This window comes from Schistocerca americana, chromosome 2 (assembly GCF_021461395.2).
Source record: "Schistocerca americana isolate TAMUIC-IGC-003095 chromosome 2, iqSchAmer2.1, whole genome shotgun sequence".
NCBI lineage: Eukaryota > Metazoa > Arthropoda > Insecta > Orthoptera > Acrididae > Schistocerca > Schistocerca americana.
The window spans coordinates 395,271,348-395,298,389 of NC_060120.1; the positions used below are offsets into that span (position 1 = coordinate 395,271,348).

The window sequence follows — 27,042 nt, forward strand, 5'->3', positions numbered from 1 at the left end:
ATTAGTATCGAACATCTGCTTTACTTTGAGGGATAAACTTTTGAGGATGTGTGTGTGGAACACAGCACTATATGAGAGTCAATCATGGACTGTGAGAAAACTGGAAAAGAAGAGAATTGAAGTGCTTGAGATGTGGTGATGGAAAATTAAGTGAACTGATAAGAAATAAGGAGGTTCTCATCAGAATCGGCAAGGAAAGGAATATATGGAAAACACTGACAAAAGGAAGGGACAGGATGATAGGACATGTTAAGACATCATGGATTAACTTCCGTAGTACTAGAGGGAGCTGAGGAGGCTAAAAAACTAGGCTGAAAACAAGAGTTTGGAGTACACCCCAGATATAACTGAGGTGGTTTGTTGCAAGAGCTGCTATGAGATCAAGAGGTCGCCACATGTGAGGAATTCATGGTGGGCCACATCAAACCAGTCAGAAGATTGGTTAGGGAGGGGAAAAAAATTAAAGACTCATGATGCTATAGGAAATATGTTGTGGATCACAAGGAAGAGTATGTTTCAAGAAGAGCCAAGCAACATATTTTCTCCCACATATATCTCGTAAAATAGCAATGACATTATATCAGAATTCACATTGAGACTTATGGACAGTTGTTGTTCTCCACACCATTCTTGAATAGAAAGAGGAATAACAAAATGGTAGTGGCATTAGACATACTCTCTAGCAAACATTCTGAAGAGGCTTTTGGAGTATGGATGAAGTATACAAAATAAAACATTTATTCACTCACTCGCATATATTTGCCAGTTCATGCAGATTTTAGGTTCATATCCCAATATTTACCAAAATAATTATCAAGCAATACCAATGCAATAGCCAAGGCTCAGTGCACTCACATAGTGTCAGGTGTATAAATATTCACTACGGAGTCATGACAGGAACGTAATTTATTTATTAACACATGAAAGCTAGCAGAGTGTGTGTTCAGCAATATAGCCAAAAACTGTTTAGCGGGTAATACCAAACCTCACATCAACTAAGAAAATATAAATGACACTTATACATTTACTGACTAGGTGGAATTTGATAGACTAATACTTATGCCAAGTGTCTGACATTTTTAATATTACTATCAACCTCAATATCATATATAAATTTCCCTTCTTGTCTCTGGCACAGTATTGAGCTTTAATTTTCTTTGCGTTGGGAAAAAACTGACTTTTTATTTTACCTATGTCTGTACAGTCTGAAGGCTGAAGTAATGGTTTCCATTCAACTTCTTCCTCTTCAGCTTCCTCATCCAAAGACTCCACTTGTTCCTCCTCCTGCTCCTCTTCTTCCACCTCATCATCACCATCTTCTGCTTTCACTGATGTTTCTAATTTTGATTCCACTGAAGGCTCTTCGCAATTTTTGCCACCAAGCAGCTTCTTAAAATCTGACCAACTTTCAGCATTTTCAGACACATTACGAAGATTTTGCCAATTATATTCTGTGGTTTCTTCCTGGAAGTTGGCTGTTCTGGATGTGTGTCTGTGTTGTGCAGGATGATGGAATGATCTGAACTTTGACCTACCACTTGGATTTCTCCTGTTAGTTGGGTTTCTGTGATATCTCCTGTTCCACCTGAAACAGACATGTAAATATATAATTATGCCAGGAATTGCCACAAAAACCAAAAATAAAAAACACAATACTGCTGTGAAAAAAAAAGTAAGAATGAGTTTCTAAGAGAATAACAAGAAATGTTACTGAACATCCTATAACTAACTCCAGTTGTACAACAAAGACTACCCATAGGTAGGTTTTATGTAGTTTCCTTAAACCAATCAAGGTAAATACCAGTATTGTTTCCTTGAAAAGGGCACACTCGATACTCTTCCCCACTCTCATCCAATCAAAGATTTTGCTCTGTCTCTAATGATTTCATTGTCAAAAGGATGACCTTATTTCTTTCCATTCTTAGACAATTATATGTTCTCTTGATAAGAGCAGCTGGTACTGCTCAGTGTGCCAGACATAAATAGTTGAATTAATCAAATAGGAAATGCAAATTAGGACTTGATGCTTGAATTTGTACACACTGCAAAGGATTAACAAGGTAACAGTTTCAAAGTTTTAGCTCCAGACTCAAAATATAAAAGAATATTCACAGATCCGTAGCTGGTATGAGCACGATTCAACTTTTTGTTTACCAAGTCTCCAAAATTGCACTCTGAAATGCTAGATGATCACATGTTGTGCAGTCCTGCAAGCTCTCCCTGGATGAAGAATTAGTGAGTAACTTAAGTTGAAAATGCTAATAGATATTCAGATCAATTCAGTTATGGTTCAGAATAGTGGTGAGCAATAACAAGTGAAGGAACATATTTGTAACTTAGGCCTGCTGAGCTTGTTTGTGTTTGAATGACAACTAATGAAGTCTTTACACTCTCTGAGGATCATTCCAGCATAACAGACAAAATGCTTGGTGCAGAGACATCCCGTAGATGATGGCCTATTGCTCAAACAAGTAAAATCACCAACAATGGACATGCCACTGCTGAGATCTGTACATAACAATGGATGGTACAAGCAGAGAATTGTCAAAAGGGAGTGATGAATCCACAGTTAGGCCAATGTCTGTCAGGAAACAATGATTTAACAAAAACCTTACTTGATTCTTTGGAATTCGAAACTTCTATTTTCGAAATGTATCGGTAAAAAGAAGTCCTTGCTGTAGACTGTAACTAATAGATGCAAATACCACAAATTGTCATAGTATAGATCTATAAGCTGAGGGGCCAAGAAAAGCGCTGACAGTTCTTCGGCCAAGAAAATATTTTCCCACATCTATACGTCCTACAAAAAGGAAACAATATTGCACAAGGCACTATGCAATGAACAGACACGTGTGTGATGCTAATGGGCAGAAAATCCACAGACAGTCAATATTACTGTGCTGATTGCAATACTATCTCATTCCAAGTATGTCATATTTAAAAAACCATCATGTTGTACACAGGCACAATTAAAAGACACTTACAAATTAGGTTTCAGCTACAGCCTTCATCGTGAAAGGAAAAAGAAACACACAAGCAAGCACATCTCACGCACACATGATCGCCGTCTCTGGCAATTTGGACCTGAAGGCAACTGTCAAGTGGAATGGAAGCAACAATCTGGAGGGGGCAGGAAAGAGGAAGGAATAGCAGTGTATGGACAGGGGAGAGAAAAGCGCTATCTGGCAGAGTGTCTTGTCTGCCAAGAGGCGATGCCTCGAGAGGCTGTGGGCGGTAGGGGGGGGGGGGGGGGTGAGAGGGCCAGAACAGAGAGAAAATGGAGAGGAGCAGGGGAAGAGGGGTTGGTGTATTGGCAAAAGGCAGCACATAATGGGGGTGGGAAACGAGAATTGGGAGGTGGTGATAGGACAAAGAGGGTGGAAACTGTTGGGTGGAGGATGTGGGGACAGTATGTTACCAGAGGTTGAGGCCAGGATAATTACAGAAGCAGAGAATGTGTTGTAAGAATAACTCCCATCTGCACAGTTCAGAAAAGCTAGTGGTGGAGGGAAGAGTCCAGATGGCTCGAGTAATGAAGCAGCCATTGAAATCAAGTCTGTTATGTTCAGCTGCATGTTGTGCCACAGGATGATCTACTTTGCTCTAGGGCACAGTTTGACGTGGTCGTTCATCCTGGTGGACAGCTGGTTGCTAGTCATGCCAATATAAAAAACTGTGCAATGATTGCAGCAGAGCTGGTAAATGACATGGCTGCTTTCACAGGTGGCCTGGCCACTGATGTGGCAGGATAAGCCTGTGACACGACTGAAACCTATTTCAGTCGTGTGGGTGGATTGGGCAGGTCTTGCACTTGAGTCTTCTGCAGGGAGATGATCCTTTTGGCAAGAGATTGGATGAGAGTGACATAGAAATGGACTAGGATGATTTGGAGGTTGAGTGGGTGATGGAACACCACTTTAGCAGGGTTGGGAAGGATGTTGGATAGAATGTCTCTTATTTCAGAGCATGGTGATGGTAATGAACACCCTGGTGACGGATGTGGTTCTGTTGTTCCAGTCCGGGGTGACGCTGAGTGGCAAACAGGGTACTCCTTTGTGGCTGGTTCTTTGGGGTGGTGCGAGGAGAAATGGTACAAGAAATATGTTTGCTGACTAGGTCTGGGGGACAATGCTTGTCTGTGAAACCCTTGGAGACCCTCAGCATATTGGGCAAGGGAGTTCTTGTCACTGCAGATATGCCATCCCCCGGGTTGCCAGGAATTTTTTGCTGTGAAAGGGATAACAGCTGTCAAAATACACGTGCTGTTTGTGGTTGGTGGGTTTAATATGGACAGAGGGGTGGTGGAGACGTCAGAGAGGAGGAGGTAAATGTCCAGGAAGGTGACATGGCAGATTGAAAAGGACCAGGTGAAGAAGATGAGAGAGAAGACGTTCTGGTTGTGAAGGAGTGAAGACAGAGTGTCATGGCCTTGAGTCCAGATCATGAGTACATCATCAATGAACATGATTGTTGTGGTGTCGATAGCAACGATGCCATGGCATAGTAAAGTTATTAGGTTGGCACTACAACAGACACCGACGACAGTGCCCTCTAGTCGGTACTGTGCAGACCTAAGAGCTCCGCTCCAGATTCTCCCCATTTGATCAAGAGCAGATGGCCGGGACACTTCGCTTCAGCTTCGCACCTCAGGGCAAGGATATGTATTACTCTAGTTGCTAAAGTAAAGGTGATTTTAATTCACAATGCAGTACCGAGAGATTTTCATCTTAGCCTGCTCACACCCACGTGCCGCCTTCCAGGTGGGATACAAAAGTTGGCAACGAGGACTCCCTTTACCCTCCTAACAGCTCCTTTTTGCTCGGTACTGCTTTCTTTTCGTGCTAGCCTCAGTATAAGACTTTCATTTGTGTAAACCATGGCAGCTCTACAGGAACAGGCTTCGCTGTCGATTCTTGCACGTTTTCAGGCTCAGCAAATGACGCAGCTGCTTGCTGCCATAAATGGACTGGTCACACTACAAACTGCAGCTACTTCGGCACCTCCAATGCCACCGCCTGTACCGATGCCGTCGCTGACGGCACCACCATTTCGTGCCTTCAATACTGACGTTGAACGCTGGCCAGAATACATCATCCAGCTCGAGGCACACTTCACAGCATACAACATACCAGGTACAGAGCACCTTGCCTTTTTCATTGCCAATGCAGGTGTTGTGTTATACCGTGTGCTCATCAAGTTGTTTCCCACCACGCGCCTAGACACTAAAACTTACGATGAAGCGATCAACGCTTTGAATTCCCACTTCCGTGACAGTGTAAATGTGGTAGCTACACGCTACAAATTCTTTCGTCTCTGGTGTGGCCCTACTTAGTCGAATAAATCTTGGTTAGCAGACCTTCTGGGACTAACTTCTGACTATGACTTTAATTGCTCGTGTGGACGCTCATATGCGGATATAATGATTAGAGACGCTATTGCGCAGAATCTGGCGGATCACCGCATCCGCGAACAAATCCTCAGATTTAAAAACCCGTCTTTGCACGATGTAGTGGACTTGCTAGATAGACAAGATACATTAGACATGGCTCCTTCCGCGTTTGACGTGACCCCAGGTGTGTGTACTGTTAGTGCGGCACAACACATGCCCTTTCGCCCGGCCCCAGCCAGCCAGCCAAGCCACGCCGCACCACTCGCGCGCTCGTGAACACGTTTCAAACCAGGCACCCTGTAAGAAACTAAAATCATATCCGAACTGCTTTCGTGCCCACCCACGGGACAGTTGCCCATCCTGTCAATCACAGTTGTTATTTCTGTAATAAGAAAAGACATATGCAAGCTGTGTGTAATAAGAGAAACTCTAATTCACAATTTGTCTCCCATTCACGTGGGTGTCACCGCAACGGAAACTCCCATGGTCATGATTCACATCAGCCTATGAATGTTTATGCCATTTATTCACAGCATTCTGCTTCACGTGCTTCGACAGCTCGTCATGTGAATCAAGTTTTGCCAGACACTTCCTCTCGCATTCAGCATGATGTGCGGAAACTTTTTGTTACTTTGAACATTTGTGGACATTCTGTTCGCCTGCAACCGGACACTGGTGCATCAGTTTCTTTACTGAGCAAATCAACGTATGACTTGCTCGGTTCGCCCCCACTTCGTCGTTCGCATTCCACACTGACTGCATTTACTGGACAGGAAATCTCAGTGCTCAGAGTGTGTAGTTTGCAAGCCACATATGGAGCAACAACCCGTACAGTGTCTTTCCATGTGCTCCACTCTAGTGATGCTACGAACATTTTTGGCATGGACGCACTTGAACTTTTTGACCTCGCAATTCAGGACAATGTACTTTGTATCAACACTAGTGACCATGCAGACAGTGTTGCCGCACTATACGATGATTTTGCTGAACTCTTTTCTGATGGCTTTGGTTGTGCCACGGACTTTGCAGCGCATGTTGTAGTTAAAGACAATGCCATGCCTGTTTTCGGCGCGCACGCCCAGTTCCATACGCACTGTGTGATGCCGTAGCTGCTGAACTTACACATTTGCAAGACTGTGGTGTCACTGAACCTGTTTCTGCTTCACCATGGGCCTCGCCTATAGTGTGTGTGACGAAACCAAACGGTCGTCTATGTATTTGTGGTGATTTTAAGTCTACAGTAAATCCCCAGACAGTAGTAGCTACATTTCCCTTACTGTGTCCTGATGACATTTTTGATAAGCTTGGTGCAGGAAAATTCTTTTCACGATTGACTTGTGGGACGCATACTTTCAGATTCCAATCGACGAACAGTCGCAGCACTATTCTGTGATCAACACCCACCTTGGCTTGTTCCAGTTTTGCCGCCTTCCGTTCAGTTGTGCTTCGGCTCCTGCTATTTTTTAGTCTTACTTGCAGCAGTTGTGTGCCACTGTCCCTGGTTGCTCAAATTATCTGGACGATATAGTTGATTCAGGTCGCACCCCTGACGAACATTTGCAGAATTTGCGTGCCTTATTTACAGTACTTTTGCAGGCAGGACTAAAGTGTAACAGAGACAAGTGCAAATTTTTTCAAACTGAGATTCAATATTTAGGACATATGATTAAAGGACAGGGTGTCCACCCCTCACTGTCACATCTCAGTGCGATTAGAGACTTGCCAGCACCCAGGAACTTGAAAGAACTTCAGTCTGTGTTGGGCAAAATCACTTATTATATTTGGTTTATACCAAATGCAGCACAGATTGCTGTGCCTTTGCATTGTATTCGGTGTAAGAATGTTCTTTTTGTTTGGTCTTCGAAATGTGAAGCTGCTTTCCACAAGCACAAATCTGCTTTGTTGAAAGATCGCTGTTTGATTCCTTTCAATCCCTTCAAACCGCTTTTTTTGGCTGTCAATGCATCTTCTCACGGCATCGGAGCAGTTCTCTCACACCGCATTAATTCTGTCGATCGGCTGATCGCTTTTGCATCTAAGTTGCTCAATTCTGCCCAGCAAAACTATTCTCAAATCGAGAAAGAAGCTTTAGCTATTGTATAGGGAGTGACTAAGTTTCATGATTTTTTGTATAGTCATAAGTTCTATTTGGTCACCGACCATATGCCTTTGACATCGTTGTTCCACCCGTCAAAGCCAGTTCCGGCCCATATTACACAAAAGTTTCAATGTTGGTCTTTGTTTTTGTCTAACTACAATTACGAAATTTTGTTTCGGACTATGGCCCAGCATGGCAATGCTGACGCTTTGTCTCGTCTACCTATCAGTCGTGACGCAGTGTTTGATTCTTCCGAATTGTCATGCGTATTTATTGATTCGCAAGATAAGGAATTAGCTGATGGTTTTCCGGTAGATTTTCATCACACTGCTGCCGCGACAGCCACCAATGCTTCTTTGCAGATTCTTTTGCAGTATCTTCCTACTCAATGGCCTCCATCTGCTACGCAAATTCGTGATCCACTTGTTCGACGTTACTTAGCACAACATCACAATTTGTCTATACACCATGGTGTTATCTTGTTACAAACTGACAATGATCAGTCTCGTGTGAATGTACCTTGTTCGTTGCAGTTGGAAATCCTCATATTTCTGCATGCTGGTCATTGGGGTATAGTGCGGATGAAGCAATTAGCGCGTCGTCACTGCACTTGGGTTGGCATTGATAAACAAATTGAGAATTTGTTTGCTAACTGTCGCTCTTCCGCGGAGCATCAATCTGCTCCCTGCCAGCACTTCTTTGCGTTGCCAACTCCTTCTGCGCCTTGGCAGCGTGCTCATATTGATTTTGCAGTTCCTTTCTGGGACACCCGCTGGTTGATAGTTATTGATGCGTACAGCAACTTTCCTTTTGTTGTACCTATGTGTTCTACTACATCTGCCAGTACTATTCGGGCTTTGACGTCTATTTTTTGCATTGAGGGCCTTCCTCAAGTTATTGTCTCCGACAATGGCCCCCAATTCGTGTCCTCAGAGTTTGAAGCATTCTGTGCTGCTAATAGCATTCGCCATCTGACCTCAGCCCCATTCCACCCCCAGTCAAACAGCGAGGCTGAACACTTTGTGCGTACATTTAAGTCGCAGCTGAGCAAGTTGCACGCCACGCACTCTCGCGAGCGCACGCTCTGGACTTTCCTTGCTTCCTATCGCTCTCAGCCACACGGCACCCGTTCCCCAGCGGAATTGTTTCATGGTGATGCCCATCAGTCGCTCCTGCTGCTGTGTGCTCCTGCTGCTTCGCCTCATTCTGGCTTGGCATGATTTGGTGTTCTATCGCATTTTCTCTGGCAGGCAGCGCTGGGAGCAGGGGTGCATTCTTCGTCAGCTTGGCCGCACCTTATTTGTCATTTCTGGTCCCTCCGGTACTGTCCAGTGGCACCGGAACCAGATCCGTTTGTGCTGTCCTCGATTTTCTGCTGCTGGTTGTTTTCCGGCAGAACTGGAGGCTTCACAGCTTCCGCCGCCTCGGCCCACACCGATGGCACCTCCGCTGCTCATGCCTCCACAGGTGTGCCAGCCATCGTCACCGCTGCCGGTCCAGTCACCTGCATTGGATGGGCACCTGTCGCCGCCAGCACGGCCCCAGCTCCAGCCACCGCCGTGTTCCTTTGCAGTACCTGAATAGTGTAAATTCGCGTAGTCGTTTGTCTACTGTTTTGTTTTGAACGGCCAGTGTCGGTTGGTCGCAGTCAGTGTGCTCCCTGCCGCCGTTGGATAAGCAGCTGAGCAGCAAGTCGTATACTCCTAGCTCACTCGTTTGTTACATAGTTTAATTCTTAATTTCTTTGCGTGTTTTTGGTACTTGCATTGTTTAATTCATAAATTTCGGGCGTATTATAGTATTTGAGAGTTGTAGCATCGCGTTTTAGTACCTGAATAGTGTAAATTCGCGTAGTCGTTGTCTACTGCTTTGTTTTGAACGGCCAGTGTCGGTTGGTCGCAGTCAGTGTGCTCCCTGCCGCCGTTGGATAAGCAGCTGAGCAGCAAGTCGTATACTCCTAGCTCACTCGTTTGTTACATAGTTTAATTCTTAATTTCTTTGCGTGTTTTTGGTTCTTGCATTGTTTAATTCATAAATTTCGGGCGTATTATAGTATTTGAGAGTGTAGCATCGCGTTTTAGTACCTGAATAGTGTAAATTCGCGTAGTCGTTTGTCGACTGTTTTGTTTTGAGCGGCCAGTGTCGGTTGGTCGCAGTCAGTGTGCTCCCTGCCGCCGTTGGATAAGCAGCTGCAGCAGCAAGTCGTATACTCCTAGCTCACTCATTTGTTACATAGTTTAATTCTTAATTTCTTTGCGTGTTTTTGGTACTTGCATTGTTTAATTCATAAATTTCGGGCGTATTATAGTATTTCAGAGTGTAGCATCGTGTTTTAGTACCTGAATAGTGTAATTTCGCTTAGTCTCCTTCCGCCGCTGAGCAGTGTCAGCAGTGCGCAAGTAGCAGCATTACTGCATTTACTAGGCAATCTTGTATTTTAATAACCGTTTAAATTTTGTCGATTTGTTTGCGCTCTCTGTAGATTAGTTCAGACGTTCTTTGCAAAACAGTTTTTAGCATGGATAGGGACTGCAACTGCTGTGTTCGGATGCAGGCTGAGTTGGCATCCCTTCGCTCCCAGCTTCAGGCAGTGTTGGCTTCGGTCACACAGCTTGAGGCTGTTGCCAATGGGCATCACTGTGGGGGTCCGGATGGGGGTTTGTCGGGGACGGCCAGCTCGTCCCACGCATCCCCTGATCGGACTAAGACTGTGGTTGCCCGGGATACTGCCCGCATTGAGGCTGATCCCTCACCTGTGGTAGAGTGGGAGGTCGTTTCAAGGTGTGGCAGGGGGCGAAAGACATTCCGGAGGGCTGAACGGAAAGCCTCTCCAGTTTGTCTGACGAACCGGTTTCAGGCTCTGTCTCAGGCTGATACTGATCTTCGGCCTGACATGGCTGCTTGTCCTGTTCCAGAGGTTGCCCCTCAGTCTGCAAGATCCGGGCAGTCGCAGAGGGTGGGCTTACTGGTAGTTGGGAGCTCCAACGTCAGGCGCGTAATGGGGCCCCTTAGGGAAATGGCAGCAAGAGAGGGGAAGAAAACCAATGTGCACTCCGTGTGCATACCGGGGGGAGTCATTCCAGATGTGGAAAGGGTCCTTCCGGATGCCATGAAGGGTACAGGGTGCACCCATCTGCAGGTGGTCGCTCATGTCGGCACCAATGATGTGTGTCGCTATGGATCGGAGGAAATCCTCTCTGGCTTCCGGCGGCTATCTGATTTGGTGAAGACTGCCAGTCTCGCTAGCGGGATGAAAGCAGAGCTCACCATCTGCAGCATCGTCGACAGGACTGACTGCGGACCTTTGGTACAGAGCCGAGTGGAGGGTCTGAATCAGAGGCTGAGACGGTTCTGCGACCGTGTGGGCTGCAGATTCCTCGACTTGCGCCATAGGGTGGTGGGGTTTCGGGTTCCGCTGGATAGGTCAGGAGTCCACTACACGCAACAAGCGGCTACACGGGTAGCAGGGGTTGTGTGGCGTGGGCTGGGCGGTTTTTTAGGTTAGATGGCCTTGGGCAAGTACAGAAAGGGCAACAGCCTCAACGGGTGCGGGGCAAAGTCAGGACATGCGGGGACCAAGCAGCAGTCGGTATTGTAATTGTCAACTGTCGAAGCTGCGTTGGTAAAGTACCGGAACTTCAAGCGCTGATAGAAAGCACCGAAGCTGAAATCGTTATAGGTACAGAAAGCTGGCTTAAGCCAGAGATAAATTCTGCCGAAATTTTTACAAAGGTACAGACGGTGTTTAGAAAGGATAGATTGCATGCAACCGGTGGTGGAGTGTTCATCGCTGTTAGTAGTAGTTTATCCTGTAGTGAAGTAGAAGTGGATAGTTCCTGTGAATTATTATGGGTGGAGGTTACACTAAACAACCGAACTAGGTTAATAATTGGCTCCTTTTACCGACCTCCCGACTCAGCAGCATTAGTGGCAGAACAACTGAGAGAAAATTTGGAATACATTGCACATAAATTTTCTCAGCATGTTATAGTCTTAGGTGGAGATTTCAATTTACCAGATATAGACTGGGACACTCAGATGTTTAGGACGGGTGGTAGGGACAGAGCATCGAGTGACATTATACTGAGTGCACTATCCGAAAATTACCTCGAGCAATTAAACAGAGAACCGACTCGTGGAGATAACATATTGGACCTACTGATAACAAACAGACCCGAACTTTTCGACTCTGTATGTACAGAACAGGGAATCAGTGATCATAAGGCCGTTGCAGCATCCCTGAATATGGAAGTTAATAGGAATATAAAAAAAGGGAGGAAGGTTTATCTGTTTAGCAAGAGTAATAGAAGGCAGATTTCAGACTACCTAACAGATCAAAACGAAAATTTCTGTTCCGACACTGACAATGTTGAGTGTTTATGGAAAAAGTTCAAGGCAATCGTAAAATGCGTTTTAGACAGGTACGTGCCGAGTAAAACTGTGAGGGACGGGAAAAACCCACCGTGGTACAACAACAAAGTTAGGAAACTACTGCGAAAGCAAAGAGAGCTCCACTCCAAGTTTAAACGCAGCCAAAACCTCTCAGACAAACAGAAGCTAAACGATGTCAAAGTTAGCGTAAGGAGGGCTATGCGTGAAGCGTTCATTGAATTCGAAAGTAAAATTCTATGTACCGACTTGACAGAAAATCCTAGGAAGTTCTGGTCTTACGTTAAATCAGTAAATGGCTCGAAACAGCATATCCAGACACTACGGGATGATGATGGCATTGAAACAGAGGATGACACGCGTAAAGCTGAAATACTAAACACCTTTTTCCAAAGCTGTTTCACAGAGGAAGACCGCACTGCAGTTCCTTCTCTAAATCCTCGCACAAACGAAAAAATGGCTGACATCGAAATAAGTGTCCAAGGAATAGAAAAGCAACTGGAATCACTCAATAGAGGAAAGTCCACTGGACCTGACGGGATACCAATTCGATTCTACACAGAGTACGCGAAAGAACTTGCCCCCCTTCTAACAGCCGTGTACTGCAAGTCTCTAGAGGAACGGAGGGTTCCAAATGATTGGAAAAGAGCACAGATAGTCCCAGTCTTCAAGAAGGGTCGTCGAGCAGATGGGCAAAACTATAGACCTATATCTCTTACGTCGATCTCTTGTAGAATTTTAGAACATGTTTTTTGCTCGCGTATCATGTCATTTCTGGAAACCCAGAATCTACTATGTAGGAATCAACATGGATTCCGGAAACAGCGATCGTGTGAGACCCAACTCGCCTTATTTGTTCATGACACCCAGAAAATATTAGATACAGGCTCCCAGGTAGATGCTATTTTTCTTGACTTCCGGAAGGCGTTCGATACAGTTCCGCACTGTCGCCTGATAAACAAAGTAAGAGCCTACGGAATATCAGACCAGCTGTGTGGCTGGATTGAAGAGTTTTTAGCAAACAGAACACAGCATGTTGTTATCAACGGAGAGACGTCTACAGACGTTAAAGTAACCTCTGGCGTGCCACAGGGGAGTGTTATGGGACCATTGCTTTTCACAATATATATAAATGACTTAGTAGATAGTGTCGGAAGTTCCACGCGGCTTTTCGCGGATGATGCTGTAGTATACAGAGAAGTTGCTGCATTAGAAAATTGTAGCGAAATACAGGAAGATCTGCAGTGGATAGGCACTTGGTGCAGGGAGTGGCAACTGACCCTTAACATAGACAAATGTAATGTATTGCGAATACATAGAAAGAAGGATCCTTTATTGTATGATTATATGATAGCGGAACAAACACTGGTAGCAGTTACTTCTGTAAAATATCTGGGAGTATGCGTACGGAACGATTTGAAGTGGAATGATCATATAAAATTAATTGTTGGTAAGGCGGGTACCAGGTTGAGATTCATTGGGAGAGTGCTTAGAAAATGTAGTCCATCAACAAAGGAGGTGGCTTACAAAACACTCGTTCGACCTATACTTGAGTATTGCTCATCAGTGTGGGATCCGTACCAGGTCGGGTTGACGGAGGAGATAGAGAAGATCCAAAGAAGAGCGGCGCGTTTCGTCACCGGGTTATTTGGTAACCGTGATAGCGTTACGGAGATGTTTAATAAACTCAAGTGGCAGACTCTGCAAGAGAGGCGCTCTGCATCGCGGTGTAGCTTGCTCGCCAGGTTTCGAGAGGGTGCGTTTATGGATGAGGTATCGAATATATTGCTTCCCCCTACTTATACTTCCCGAGGAGATCACGAATGTAAAATTAGAGAGATTAGAGCGCGCACGGAGGCTTTCAGGCAGTCGTTCTTCCCGCGAACCATACGCGACTGGAACAGGAAAGGGAGGTAATGACAGTGGCACGTAAAGTGCCCTCCGCCACACACCGTTGGGTGGCTTGCGGAGTATCAATGTAGATGTAGATAGATGTAGATGTAGAGGCTGAGGCTGCCATCATGCCGCCGCCACCTTCGCCCATTAAGGTCGTTGCTCTACCTCATCCGAGCATACCCAGTAGCGGTGGACGGCCTGGGCAGGTTTTCCATGGGGCGTTTCCTCGCCCACTTGCGAGCAATTCAGGGTTATAGGTAGACAGCACACGCCAGCAGTTCCACTGTCCGCCCCCTCAGCTGCACCGCCCCTGGCTCCCCCCACCCGCCGTCGGAAGCCCTACTTAACGATGGTGCGTCGTTTCAAGGGGGAGGGATGTGGTATCGATAGCAACGAAGCCACAGCGTATTAAAGTTATTAGGTTGGCACTATGACAGGCACCGATGACAGTGCCCACTAGTCAGTGCTGTGCAGATCTAAGGAGATTTTCACCTTAGCCTGCTCCTACCCACGCGCCACTTTCCAGGCGGGATACAAAAATTATATCAACCACTTCCTTCACTGAATCTCCACTACCTCCACCCCTTTACCCCCTGGATCCCTACTCATCACTGTTGGTGCCACCTCCCTATATACTAACATCCCTCATGCCCATGGACTTACTACTATTGCACACTGCCTTTCCCAACATCCGTCAGACTCCAGACCCACAACCTCATTCCTCATATATCTTATTAAGCTTATCCTAAATCACAAATACTTCTCTTTTAAAGGCAAGGTATACAAACAAATCTGCAGCACAGCCATGGGTAATCGCATGGCACCCTCTTATGTCAAACTGTTTATAGCCATCTAGAGGAGACCTTCCTAGCCTCCTAAAACACCAAACCCCTAGTCTGGTTCAGGTTCATTGATGATATCTTCATCATCTGTACTCAGGACCAAGACACCCTATCTTCTTTCCTTCACAACCTCAACACCTTCTCTCCCATCTGCTTCACCTGGTCCTCTTCAATCCAGTGTGCCACTTTCCTGGACATTGACCTCCTCCTCTCCGATTGTTCTAACCACGCTTCTATCCCTATTAAACCCACCAACAACAAACAGCACCCGTACTTTAACAGCTGTCATCCCTTCCACACCAAAAAGTCCCTCCCACACATACTGGCACCTGAGGATGGCGTACCTTAAGTGACAAGAGGTCTCTCCTGTGTAATTTCCCCTCACATCCTCAAACCTCCCACCACCTCCAAGAACCAGCCACAGAGAGTGGCCCCCTTGTCTCCCAATACCACACCGGACTGGAATAACTGAACTACATCCTTCAATAGGGCTTTGATTACCTATGCCCTGAAATGAGGGATATTCTATCTGGGATTCTTACCTTCCACCCTAAAGTGGTGTTACTCATCTTCCCACCCTCCATAACTTCATATGCCACTGCCAATCCCATTACCTTGCCACAAGGATCATAACTTTGTGGAAGACTCAGGTGCAAGACCTGCCCAATCCATCCATCCAGCACTTCCTATACCAGGCCTATCACAGAATTATCCTACCATATCAGTGACCAGGCCACCTGTGAAAGCAGCCATATCAGTACCAGCTCTGCTGCAGTTATTGCACAGCTTTTCATATTGGTATGACAGCCAACCAGCTCTCCACCAGGATGAACGGCCATCGCCAAACTGTGGCCAAGAGAAAAGTAGATCACCCTGTGGCACAACATGCAGCTGAACATAACACACTTGATTGCAATGGCTGCTTCACTACCCAAGCCATCTGGATCCTCACCTCCACCAACAGCTTTTCTGAACTGTTTAGATAGGAGTTATCCTTACATCACATTCTCTGCTCCCAAAATTATCCCAGCTTCGATCTGCAGTAATGCACAGCCTCCTGACACTGCACCTGTTGGCAAGGGCAGGCTAGTCCCTGCATACTCTGCCAGACAGTGCTCTTCCACCCCCCTCCCCCCCTCCCACCCCCCACCAGTACATTTCAATCCCTTCCCCTTCCTCATCCCCATCCCCTCCAGGTTGCTGCTTCCATTCCACAAGACAGCTGCACTGTGATCCGAATTGTGAGAGATGGTGATTACGTGTGACAGAGGTGTGTTTGCTCATGTCAATGAATGTATGAGTGTTTCTTTTTCTTTTTGTGAAGAAAGTTGTGGCTGTAAGCTAATATGTAACTGTGTTTTAATTGTGCCCGTCTACAACTTAACATGTCGTCTTTATGGTAAATAGCAATCTATCTTTTCCTTACATTGCTGATATTGAAACCTGGAGTTCCCATTGTTTGATGTTACAAAAACCTTTAGAGAAATATTTTCTGTGTGTATAGTGTCGTCAGTTGAACCAAGACTCACATTTCAATCAACAAACATGACATCTAGTACAAGAATGAATCTTTCTATCTGCAGTGAAGTACCTACCATTTTGAAACATCATGACAGAGTAAAAGTGTGCGTTTGACATGTGGAGCTAGAACTTTGCCTTCCACAGGCAAGGCACCTAAGTTTGCAAATTAGAGAGAGAGAGAGAGAGAGAGAGAGAGAGAGAGAGAGAGAGAGATTGGTACAACTGAAACTGTGAGGACAGGTCAAGAGTCATGCCCAGATGGCTCAGTTAGTGAGAGCTTTGCCTGTGAAAGGCAATGTACCAAGTTCAATTCCTGCGCTCACACGCAGTTTTAATCTGTCAGAATGTTTCAAAATAGAGCATACTACGCTGCAGAGAGAAATATTCCTTCTGGAAACAAATCAATAACCCCTTAGTCCAACAACATACACAAGAGAGCTGTTGTAAAGTTTTGTAAAGCTGGAAAAGGCTACTGGCTGAATTGAAGGACCGAGAATGCCTAATTAGTTGTGTCTGGACAGCTCAGTTCGTATGATTGTCACTCATAAAAGGCAAGGTTCCAAGTATGAGCCCCAGTTTGACACAATGTTTGATATTTAATCAAGTCAGTGTTTCATTCAATAGTTCAAAAATGTATATCCAAACTACCTTGGGATTATATCTGCATCATCTGTGTCAGCTAATTACTGTTGTGAAACAAAAACACTATCCTATATTATGAACCATTCCACGTGTGGCCCTTAAAAGCTACACAAAACTGCAACAAAATATTAGAACATTTTGGGAAGAAAGCCTGGAGAGTGAACCATCTCAGGAAGGAATTGACAGATTGCGGCAGTCAGCCAGATGTCTGAAAATTTGATCTTAGAGATGTATTCTGAGAAATCTGAATAAACTGCTCTCACTTGAACCAAACAATAACAGCATACATGGGTCATATCTAACAACAACATTTTTATAAGTACCATATTCAGCATGTACAACTGTTTGGGACAATTTCCCTCTTTCTTGTATCAACTTTTTGTACTTAGTTTCTGCAGATGTCCGCCACATTCCATTTCCTTGTTCCCATTTACAAATAAATCACATACTGGTAATGTCAATCTGTTATGTAGATTTACTTGTATATTTACTTAATGAGTGTCATTTATAATCTTTCCATACCTGTGGTTTCAATGAGTCTTTAATATCGGAATATGACCAACTATGAAAATTTCTGCATGGTCTCTCAGAGTAGGGAGAATTATGGAACTATTACTAACCAAACAACACATAAGATTTGTTGACAATTTCTTCTTTGAACAGAGAGACACTAAAATGAAATTTCATAGCCAGAATGAACATTTGTTCATGTAAATAGGTTGAAAAATGCTAACAAGACCACCAGACCAAAAAGAAAAGGCCAATCTCACAGGGTAACATTATACTCTGGAACACACTGAGCTACACCACACCTACATACACCTACACCTACACCCTGTAAATCACCATGAAATGCATGGAAGAAAATACATCCCATTTTACCAGTTATTAGGGGTTCTTCCCATTTCATTCATGTATTGAGTGCAGGAAGAATGATTGTTTAAATGCCTCTGTGTGTGCTGTAATTATTCTATCTTGTCCTCATGATCCCTATGTAAGTGATATGCAGGGGGTTGAGTATATTCCTAGAGTCATCATTTAATGCCAGTTTTTGAAACTTTGTTAGTAGACTTTCTCAGGATAGTTTACATCTATCTTCAAGAGTTAGCCAGTTCAGTTTCTTCATCTTTGTGACACTCTCCCATGGGTCAAGCAAACCTGTCACCATTTGTGCTGCCCTTCTCCACATACGTTCAACATCCCCTGTTATTCCTATTTGGTACAGGACCCACATACTAGAACAACATTCCAGAATGGGCTGCAGGAATGATTTGCAAGCAATCTCCTTTGCAGACTAATCACAATTCCTCAGTATTCTACCAATAAACCAAAGCCCAACACTCGATTGAGCTTAAGTGATCATTTCGTATCATATCACTACAAAGTGTTACACCCAGGCACTCTTATGAGTTGGCTGATTCCAACTGTCACTCATCGATATTATAGTCATAGGATACGATGTTTTTTCGTTTTGTGAAGTGGACAATTTTACATTTCTGAACATTTAAAGCAAGTTGCCAATCTTTGCACCATTTTGAAATCTTATGAAGATCTGACTGAATATTTACGCAGCTCCTTTCAGGCAGTACTTCATTACAGAAAACTGCATCATCTGCAAAAAGTCTGAGACTAATATTAATATTGCCCAAAAAGGTCATTAATACACAACATGAATGGCAAGGGTCCCAACACACTTTCCTGGGGCACAACCACATTTGATGATGACTTTCCATCCAAGAGAACATGCTGTGTCCTCCCTACCAGAAAATCTTCAATCCAGTAACATATTTCACTTGATACCCCATATGATCATACTTTTGACGATAAGTGTAGATGCAGTATGGGGTCAAATGCTTTTCGGGAATTAGGAAATACTGCATCTACCTGGTTGCCTTGATCCAAAGCTTTCAGTATAATGTGAGAAAAGTGAGAGCTGAATCACATGTTCGATGATTTTAAAGTCCATACTGGTTGGCACAGAGGTGGTCATTCTGTTTGGGGTACTTCATTATGTTTGAGCTCAGAATATGTTCTAAAATTCTACAAAAACTCAATGTCAAGAACACTGGACAATAGTTTTGTGGATCACTTCAACTACCCTTCTTGTAGATGGGAATGGCCAATGCTTTCTCCCAACAAATGGGCACAGTTTTTTGTTTGTGGGATCTACAATGGATTGTAGTTAGAAGAGGGCTAACTCTGCTGCAAATTCAGTATAGAATATGATAGGGTTTCCATTGCAATCTGGGGCTTTGTTCAGTTTCAATGATTTAAGCTGTTTCTCAACACTACTGATACAAATACTTATCTCACTCACCTTTTCAGTGGTACAATAATGAACAAAACAGCAGAAATCTTGGGTGGACTACAACATTGGAAGGAGTCAATAACAGTAGTCTATGTAGTGGAGATGTCGAGCAGTTGACATGCTCAAAAGTAAAATTCGGAATTTGTAACTTAACTTTGAGGCTATGAAGATAATACTTCTTTCATGTTTGAACCACCCCCCCCCCCCCCCAGAGAGAGAGAGAGAGAGAGAGAGAGAGAGAGAGAGAGAGAGAGATACATTGTTCCAGCGTTGTAGCTGAGTGGATACTTCTGTACGTACACTATGTGATCAAAAGTATCCAGACACCTGGCTGTAAAAGGCTTACAAGTTCATGGCGCTCTCCATTGGTAATGCTGGAATTCAATATGGTGTTGGCCCATCATTAGCCTTGATGACAGCTTCCACTCTCACAGACATACGTTCAATCAGGTGCTAGAAGGTTTCTTGGGGAAGGGAAGCCCATTCTTCACAGAATGCTGCACTGAGAAGAGTTATCGATGTCGGTTGGTGAGGCCTGGCACAAAGTCAGTGTTCCTAAACATTCCAAAGGTGTTCTGTAGGATTTAGGTCAGGACTCTGTGCAGGCCAGTCCATTACAGTGATGTTATTGCCATATAACCACTCCGCCACAGGCCGTGCAATATGAACAGGTGCTCGATCATGTTGAAAGACGCAATCACCATCCCCGAATTGCTCTTCAACAGTGGGAAGCAAGAAGGTGCTTAAAACATTAATGTCGGCCTGTGCTGTTATAGAGCCACGCAAAACAACAAGGGGTGCAAGCCCTCTCCACGAAAAACACGACCACATCATAACACCACTGCCTCCAAATTTTACTGTTGCACTACACACGCTGGCAGATGACGTTCACTAGGCATTTGCCGTATCCACACCCTGCATTGGATTGCCACGTTATATACCGCGATTCGTCACTCCTAATAACGTTTTTCCACCATTCAATCGTCCAATGTTTACGCTCCTTACACCAAGCAAGGCGTCATTTGGAATTAACCGGTATGATGTGTGGCTTATGAGTAGCCACTCAACTACGAAATCCAAGTTTTCTCATCTCCCGCCTAACTGTCATAGTACTTGCACTGGATCCTGATGAAGTTTGGAACTCCTGTGTGATGGTCTGGATAGATGTCTCCCTATTACACATTACAACCCTTTTCAACTGTTGGTGGTCAGTCAACAGACAAGGTCGGCCTGTATGCTTTTGTGCTGTAGGTGTCCCTTCATGTTTCCACTTCACAATCACATTGGAAACAGAGAACCTAGGGATGTTTAGGAGTTTGGAAATCTTGCGTACAGATGTACGACGCAAGTGACACCCAATCACCTGGCCACATTTGAAGTCCGTGAGTTCTGCAGAGCGCCCCATTCTGCTCTCTCACGATGTCTAATTACTACTGAGGTCACTGATATGGACTACCTGGTAGTAGGTGGCAGCACAATCAGGGTTCCTCATTTTGAACCAACACTCCAAAGCCTTAAAGATCGGAAATGGTTGCACACAAATTGTATCACCACATCAATCATAGATATGTGGCCCCAAGTGATTTAGTACAGGTAATGGCATTTTATCTATTTTTACCGGCTCTAACATTATTTCTCTACATTTCAGTCTCCTGTTCATAACTATTTAATTGGAAGTTACTGCTCACTTTACCAAAATTTTACTCTTATCCATTCAAATTCATCAACTGCAGCTTCTATTCTTTAAGACATTATGGCTGCTTTTCAGTACAAGTTCTGGGATATTTCTACAGCTTCTTCTTCTTCTTCTTCTTCTTCTTCTTCTTCCTCTTCCTCTTTCCCCATCCTTTATCCATCATTAGCTTCTCAACCCACAACATTATAATGAAAGTTCAGGAAGCAGTTTTTCATTTCTTTTTCAGTCCAACCAACTATGGACAATCTACAACAGTTACTTATGTTTTATCTTTCTTCCCAGAAATTTTTCATTCTTTCACCCAGCTGTGTCCTCTGTTTCTCAGAGGACTTTCCACTGTGCTCTCTGTTCTCTCTCTCTCTCTCTCTCTCTCTCTCTCTCTCTCTCTCTCTCTCTCTCTCTTAAAACCCTTGAAGTTGTTAATTATGGTTCAGGAGTTTTCTCTGTATTGGACATATTCACAATCATTCATTTCTTCTACGTGTTTTTGAGATTCAGTGACACACCATGAAGAAATTATCTGAATGGGACAGGAATCAGTAGGTGTGATGTACATGTACAGACAAACAAATTACTACAATTTGAGAACAACTGGATGTTTTATTGAAGAGAAAGAGGTTCATAAATGGAGCAAGTCAATAATGTGTTGGTCCACCACTGGATCGCATGCAAGCAGTTATTTGGCTTGGCAATGATTGATACAGTTGTTGGCTGTCCTCCTGAGAGATATAATGCCAGATTTTGTCCAATTGGCATGTTAAGATTCTCAAAATCCCGAGCCGGTTGGAGGGCCCTGCACATAATGCTTCAAACATTCTTAATTGTTGAGAGATCTGGCGACCTTGCCAGCAAGATAGGGTTTGGCAAACATGAAGAAAAGCAGTAGAAACTCTCACCAAATGCGAGCGGGCATTATCTTGCTGAAATGTAAGCCCAAGATGGCTTACCATGAAGAGCAACAAAATGGGGCGTAGAGTATCGTCGACATACTGTTGTGCTATAAGGGTGCCAGGGTAACAACTAAAGGGCTCCTGCTACGAAAAGGAATGGCACCTCAGACCACCACTTCTGGTTGTCGGGTTGCAAATCGGGTGACAGTCAGGATGGTATCCTACCACTATCCAGGGCATCTCCAGACATGTCTTTGGCCTGGAGTAGAATTGTCTTAGTGATGAGTCTCACTTCCAAATGAGCCCCAATGACCAGTAAAGAAGTGCCTGGAGATGCTGCAGACAGCTGTGGGATACAAACCTGACTGTCGCCCGCCTTACAGCCTGACAAGCAGGAGTGCTGGTCTGAGGGACCTATTCATAGCAGGACCCCTTTGGTTGTCATTAGTGGCACCCTTACAATACAGTGGCATGTCAATGATGCTCAATGTCCTGTTTTCTTGCCCTTCACGGCAAAACCACCCTGGACGTACATTTTGGCAAGCTAGTGCCTGCCTGCACATGGTAAGAGTTTCTACTGCTTGTCTTCGTACTTGACAAATCCTACCTTGCCACCGCGGTCAACGGAACCCTCCCCAAATGAGAACATGTGGGGCATTATGTGCACGGCCCTACAACCAGCTTGGAATTTTGACAATCTAATGCAGCAAATGGACAGAATTTGGAATGATATCCCTTAAGAGAACTCTGTCAATAAACAACAAGCTGAATAACTGCTTGCAAAAGGGCCAGGGGGGACCAATGCTTAACTGACCTGCTCAATTTGTGAACTACTTTCGTTGAATAAATCATCATTTTTTTTTTCTGAAATTGCAGTACTTTGTTTGGCTGTACATGTACATCACATCTACTGATATATGTCCAAAGAAAGTGGTATATTTTTTCCTAACTGTCTGAGAAAGTTTTTGGCTTTTCATAGAGCTCTATGTTGCTCCTTAGTATTTATTTCCAGTTTTCATCAGTTGTCACACTCAGAATTTTTTGACGGACTTTTCTTTGTTATTTAGTGATAACAGTTTCTATAATCTTCAGCAGTATCCGCATTCCTTTGGAACTTACAGGGGGGTTAAAATTGTTTATCAGATCAGTGTTAAAACCTGGGACCTTTCACCGGCCAGTACTCTACCAAATGAGCTATACAAGCATGAGTCATGACCTGCACTCACAGCTTCGTTTACACCAGTACCTCTTCTCCAACCTTCCAAACTTCACTGAAGTTCTCCTACATATGATGCCGGTCTAGGACTCCTGGAAGAAAGGATATTGCATAGAAATGGCTCCGATGCAGCCCATAAGATTGTTACCAGAATTAATTTTCATTCTGCAGTGGAACATGTGCTTATTTGAAACTTCCTGCCAGACTGAAACAGCTTCTACACATTCTGTTTTAGTACAACATCTAAATCATAACCATTAAGGTGAAATGACATAGTTGCAAATTAGCATCCAGTTCTGACAATGAATCATTTTACAGTCAAGAAATTACGCAAATAACATAACCTAGTAAGAGTATTATCAAAAAATTGGAAAAAAACCTGCTGAAACACATCAAACATACAAACCTTTGTTGATTGTGCCGGTGTCCTGAAAATCTGTTATCAACATTCATAAGCTCATAATGTTGAGGAGAAGCTGAAGGTGAATCACTATGCTGCATAAAGGCATCACTTTGTGGACCTGTGTTCCAAGTGTTTTCATACCATGGTTTGTTTGATCGTGCTTGAAAAAATCTTTGTTGGTGTTCAAACCTTCTTACATGTGAGAAATCTCCAGAAGTATCAATTACAGCAAAAGGCATATTTTCTTGTGCCGGATGGTTGTATGGATTAGAGTAGTTCCGAGAAACCGACTGCCCATCATAGTCCATCCGAACATTATGAGAAAATTCTTCTGATATTACCTGTGGATCAGTGTAATGCCTCTCATCAGCCATATGATGGTGAGGTGATCCTCGATATTGCTGGCGTCGGAAATACCCCCTCCTGGGCCTAAATCGTTGGTGAGCATCTCTACCTCTATGTGGGCGTCTGCGCACAATCCAATCTGGCCGGTCAGAGAGTAGGTTTTGCAGGTCAATTTGATATTCCTCCTGTGACGGTGTCACATTCTCTGGTAAAAGATCAGATGGAGGAACTCTAACAGTAGCAATCTTCACACCAGCAAAATTAGGAAACATATCCAAAATTTCAGTTCTAGTTTTTGTCCTGGAATCTTCACCTGTTAGATCAATGAGAGTTATTTCTTCATAAAATCTGGTCAATTCTAATTCCAGGTCATCATCTTTCAACACAACTGCTTCATCATTCTCACACTGGGTGTCGATATCATCGACAACTATTATTTCACCCATTTCTTTTTGCTTTTCACGCTTAGCTACCTTTCTTGGAACCAATTTATCATCTGAATGCATAAGAGTATCAGTTTCAACATCAACTACATACGATTTTTCACTCTTTACAGATGATTTCCTTTGAGAAATACGACGTTTCCTTTTTGATTTGTGTTTGTGATCCACACATAAAATATCATCATTCCCTTCTTTATTACTAGTGATGTCCGGACAGACGGCTATGCTTTCTTCTGCTGAACTAACATCGGTTATGTCTATTTCACATTTCAGAGAATTCTTAACGAAAGACTTCTGGCCCTCAGCAGTCTTCCGATTCAATGTCCTTAAGGCTATACTATCTTTTTTTGAATTAATGTCAGTAATGTCTACCTCACACTTCAAAGAATTATTAGAAGTACACGGTTGTCTTAAATTCTTTTTCGGTCTTGGTGACACTGGCAATTCATCCACGATAACTACTTCTTGAGGAGTTCTCATTTTTCTTTGAAAACTAGACAATTTGTTTTCATGATAATTCACTAAATTCACAAGAGGGGGTTGGCATGTTTTGCCATAATTTTTGTTCTGTTCTTGTTCCTCAAGGTCAACAATGATATCACTGAACCCCGATACACTACTGTCACTAATTAGACATACCTCATGTGATATTTTTACATCTTCCTTTTTTATTAACTCATGTGATTCCTGTGTGATTTGTGGCTCTCTAGTGTTTAAATGTTTGTCTACTTCATGTACTTCCTCTACTGATTCAATAATGCTGGGTGAGTCCATTCTGTCTTCTGAAATATCACAGTTTCGCTCTGTATGAATAGTCTCTTTTTTTATTATGTCTTTTGATGGCCTCTCTGTTGATGTAGATCCTGAACTAATTCTCTCTCTGGGCTTTACAACATCCTCCTGCAAATCATTTTCTACCTTCATTTCGATGTCACATATGACAACATTATTTTCATGATGATTTTCTTCATTATTTACTGCTACATGTGAAAAATCAACAGTACTTTGTTCATGTTTGATGTTATGAATATTGTCTTCAACCAATCTACCATTACCAGATTTTTTGCTAATAAACACTTCAGAACTATTTTTAATTCTCTGGTGTGACTCTGAGAAGTCACCTTTAGAATTTGGACTGCTTAGCTGTTGCTTCTCAGTTTTAAAATTAGTCTCAGATACACCAGGTGAAACTCCTGTACTGTCTGATACTGTGTTATTTGTGTAAAATCCAAATCCACGAGCTGTTTGAAGCTCACTATCTTCATTTTTAACAATATTACATATTACATCATCACCTGTAGATTTTTCTTCAGAAACCTGTGGGATTATGGTTTCAGTTTTTACATGGCTCTCTGATAAAATATCTGCATGTTGTTTTTTAATGTGGTTTGTATCTATCTCAACATCATTTCCTTCAAATGACATAGTGATTTGTCTAATAGTGTTTTCATGGAACTCAGCATTTGTGGAATCTCCATTTTGATCATTATGCTGCTCTTGCGTGCTCACAGTGCTACGCTTACTGGGATAAAGATAACTCTGTAGACCTATACGTCGTTCGTAGTCTGTGAGAACGAAAAGCGGTCCGTCATGACGTTTAAGCCGAAATCCTTGGCGTGCTAAGTGAGAGAACACTCTATAACAATTCAGTGTACAACCTGTCCTTTGTCCTAAGAGTGTGTTATAGCCTTGCTGCACACTCAGACCAACATTGTTATGCAGTAGCAGCAGATTACTCTGAAATGAAAAAGAAAGGAATATATCTTAATATGCTGAGGAATACCACAAAATGTCTGATATACAAGAATGATAAAAAACTGTAAATTGTGACTTACAGATATCAAGTTAACAGCTATAAGTTCAAGCCTTTGCAGCTATAAGTTCAATCATCATAAACAAATTCAGAAATATGTTCCGGATAAGTATTTAAGGCGTATACAATAAAAGACAACACTGTTTGACAAAAATGAGAACTATTTCAGTGATGTATTTCTTAGTGTTTAGCCGAGATGTTGTTTCCATTTTATGCAAAATATACTGATAACTGAATCACTCATCATCTTCAGGTACTGTGAGTTGTGCTGTTATGTGTATTTTCTGCCTGGATTCCAACTAGACTGTGAGTTTGATTCGAATGCCCACTACACTCATCTAAGAGCGTAGTGCGCATCAAAAGTTGAACTCACAATTGGCTATAAATAGTGGCATGAGACCAACAATAGTTCACAGTCTGGTTGGAGTTAATGCAGTGACTTCTAGAAAGTCTTAAATCTACACAGACAGAAATATTTGAATTCTTAGATTCTAGACCTTTCACAAGCCATCAATGTCCTCAGCCATAAAACTCTGCTTGAAAAATTAGAAAGAAATGGAGTAACAGGTGTAACACATAGCTGGTTGAATTCATACCCAACAAATTGCAGGCAGTAGGTAACACTTCAGCATGAGTTCAACACTTTGAAATAAATTAGAAACAACACTTTCCCTTTCCAGCGAATAAACAATAAAATATGGTGTACCTCAGGGCTTAAGCATAGGACTGCCATTCTTCTTCATCTATGTGAAAAATTTTGTTGACTACATAACTCTTCAAAGAACTATCCTATTTGCCAATAACACCATCATACTGCTCAATGGGTCCAGCCCAGAAACCTTGCGATCAACACCAGATAGTTCTATGGCACAACTTTCAGAGTGATTCACCAAAAACACATTCATTGTAAATACTAAAAAAGCTGTGTATGTCAACTTTATTTCCACTATCTAGTCAAATGTCTATTCAAGCAAGATTCCATAATGATCCAACATAAAATACAAGTGTGAGAAATTTTTTTGGTCTGTGAGTTCAGTAAGACTTAAAATGGTACACACATATAAAGAACTTGTCTAAGAAAGTCTCATCCATTTGGTACGGGCTAAGAACAGGAAAGTCTACAACAAGCAAAACATTAGTACTGCAGACAT

The 27,042-nt window shown here is 43.2% G+C and overlaps 1 protein-coding gene across 2 annotated transcripts in view; it reads right to left on the minus strand.

Annotated features, from left to right (window-relative positions):
- Positions 1–27,042, minus strand: part of LOC124593712 — a 163,640-nt gene that overhangs the window by 38,241 nt on the left and 98,357 nt on the right. For both annotated transcript variants that reach the window (XM_047132020.1, XM_047132021.1), the window contains exons 4-5: positions 23,294–25,815; positions 1,191–1,585 (exon numbers count right to left, since the gene is read on the minus strand). In XM_047132020.1, coding sequence (XP_046987976.1) covers positions 1,191–1,585; positions 23,294–25,815 — 2,917 coding nt within the window. The remainder of the gene's footprint in view (positions 1–1,190; positions 1,586–23,293; positions 25,816–27,042) is intronic.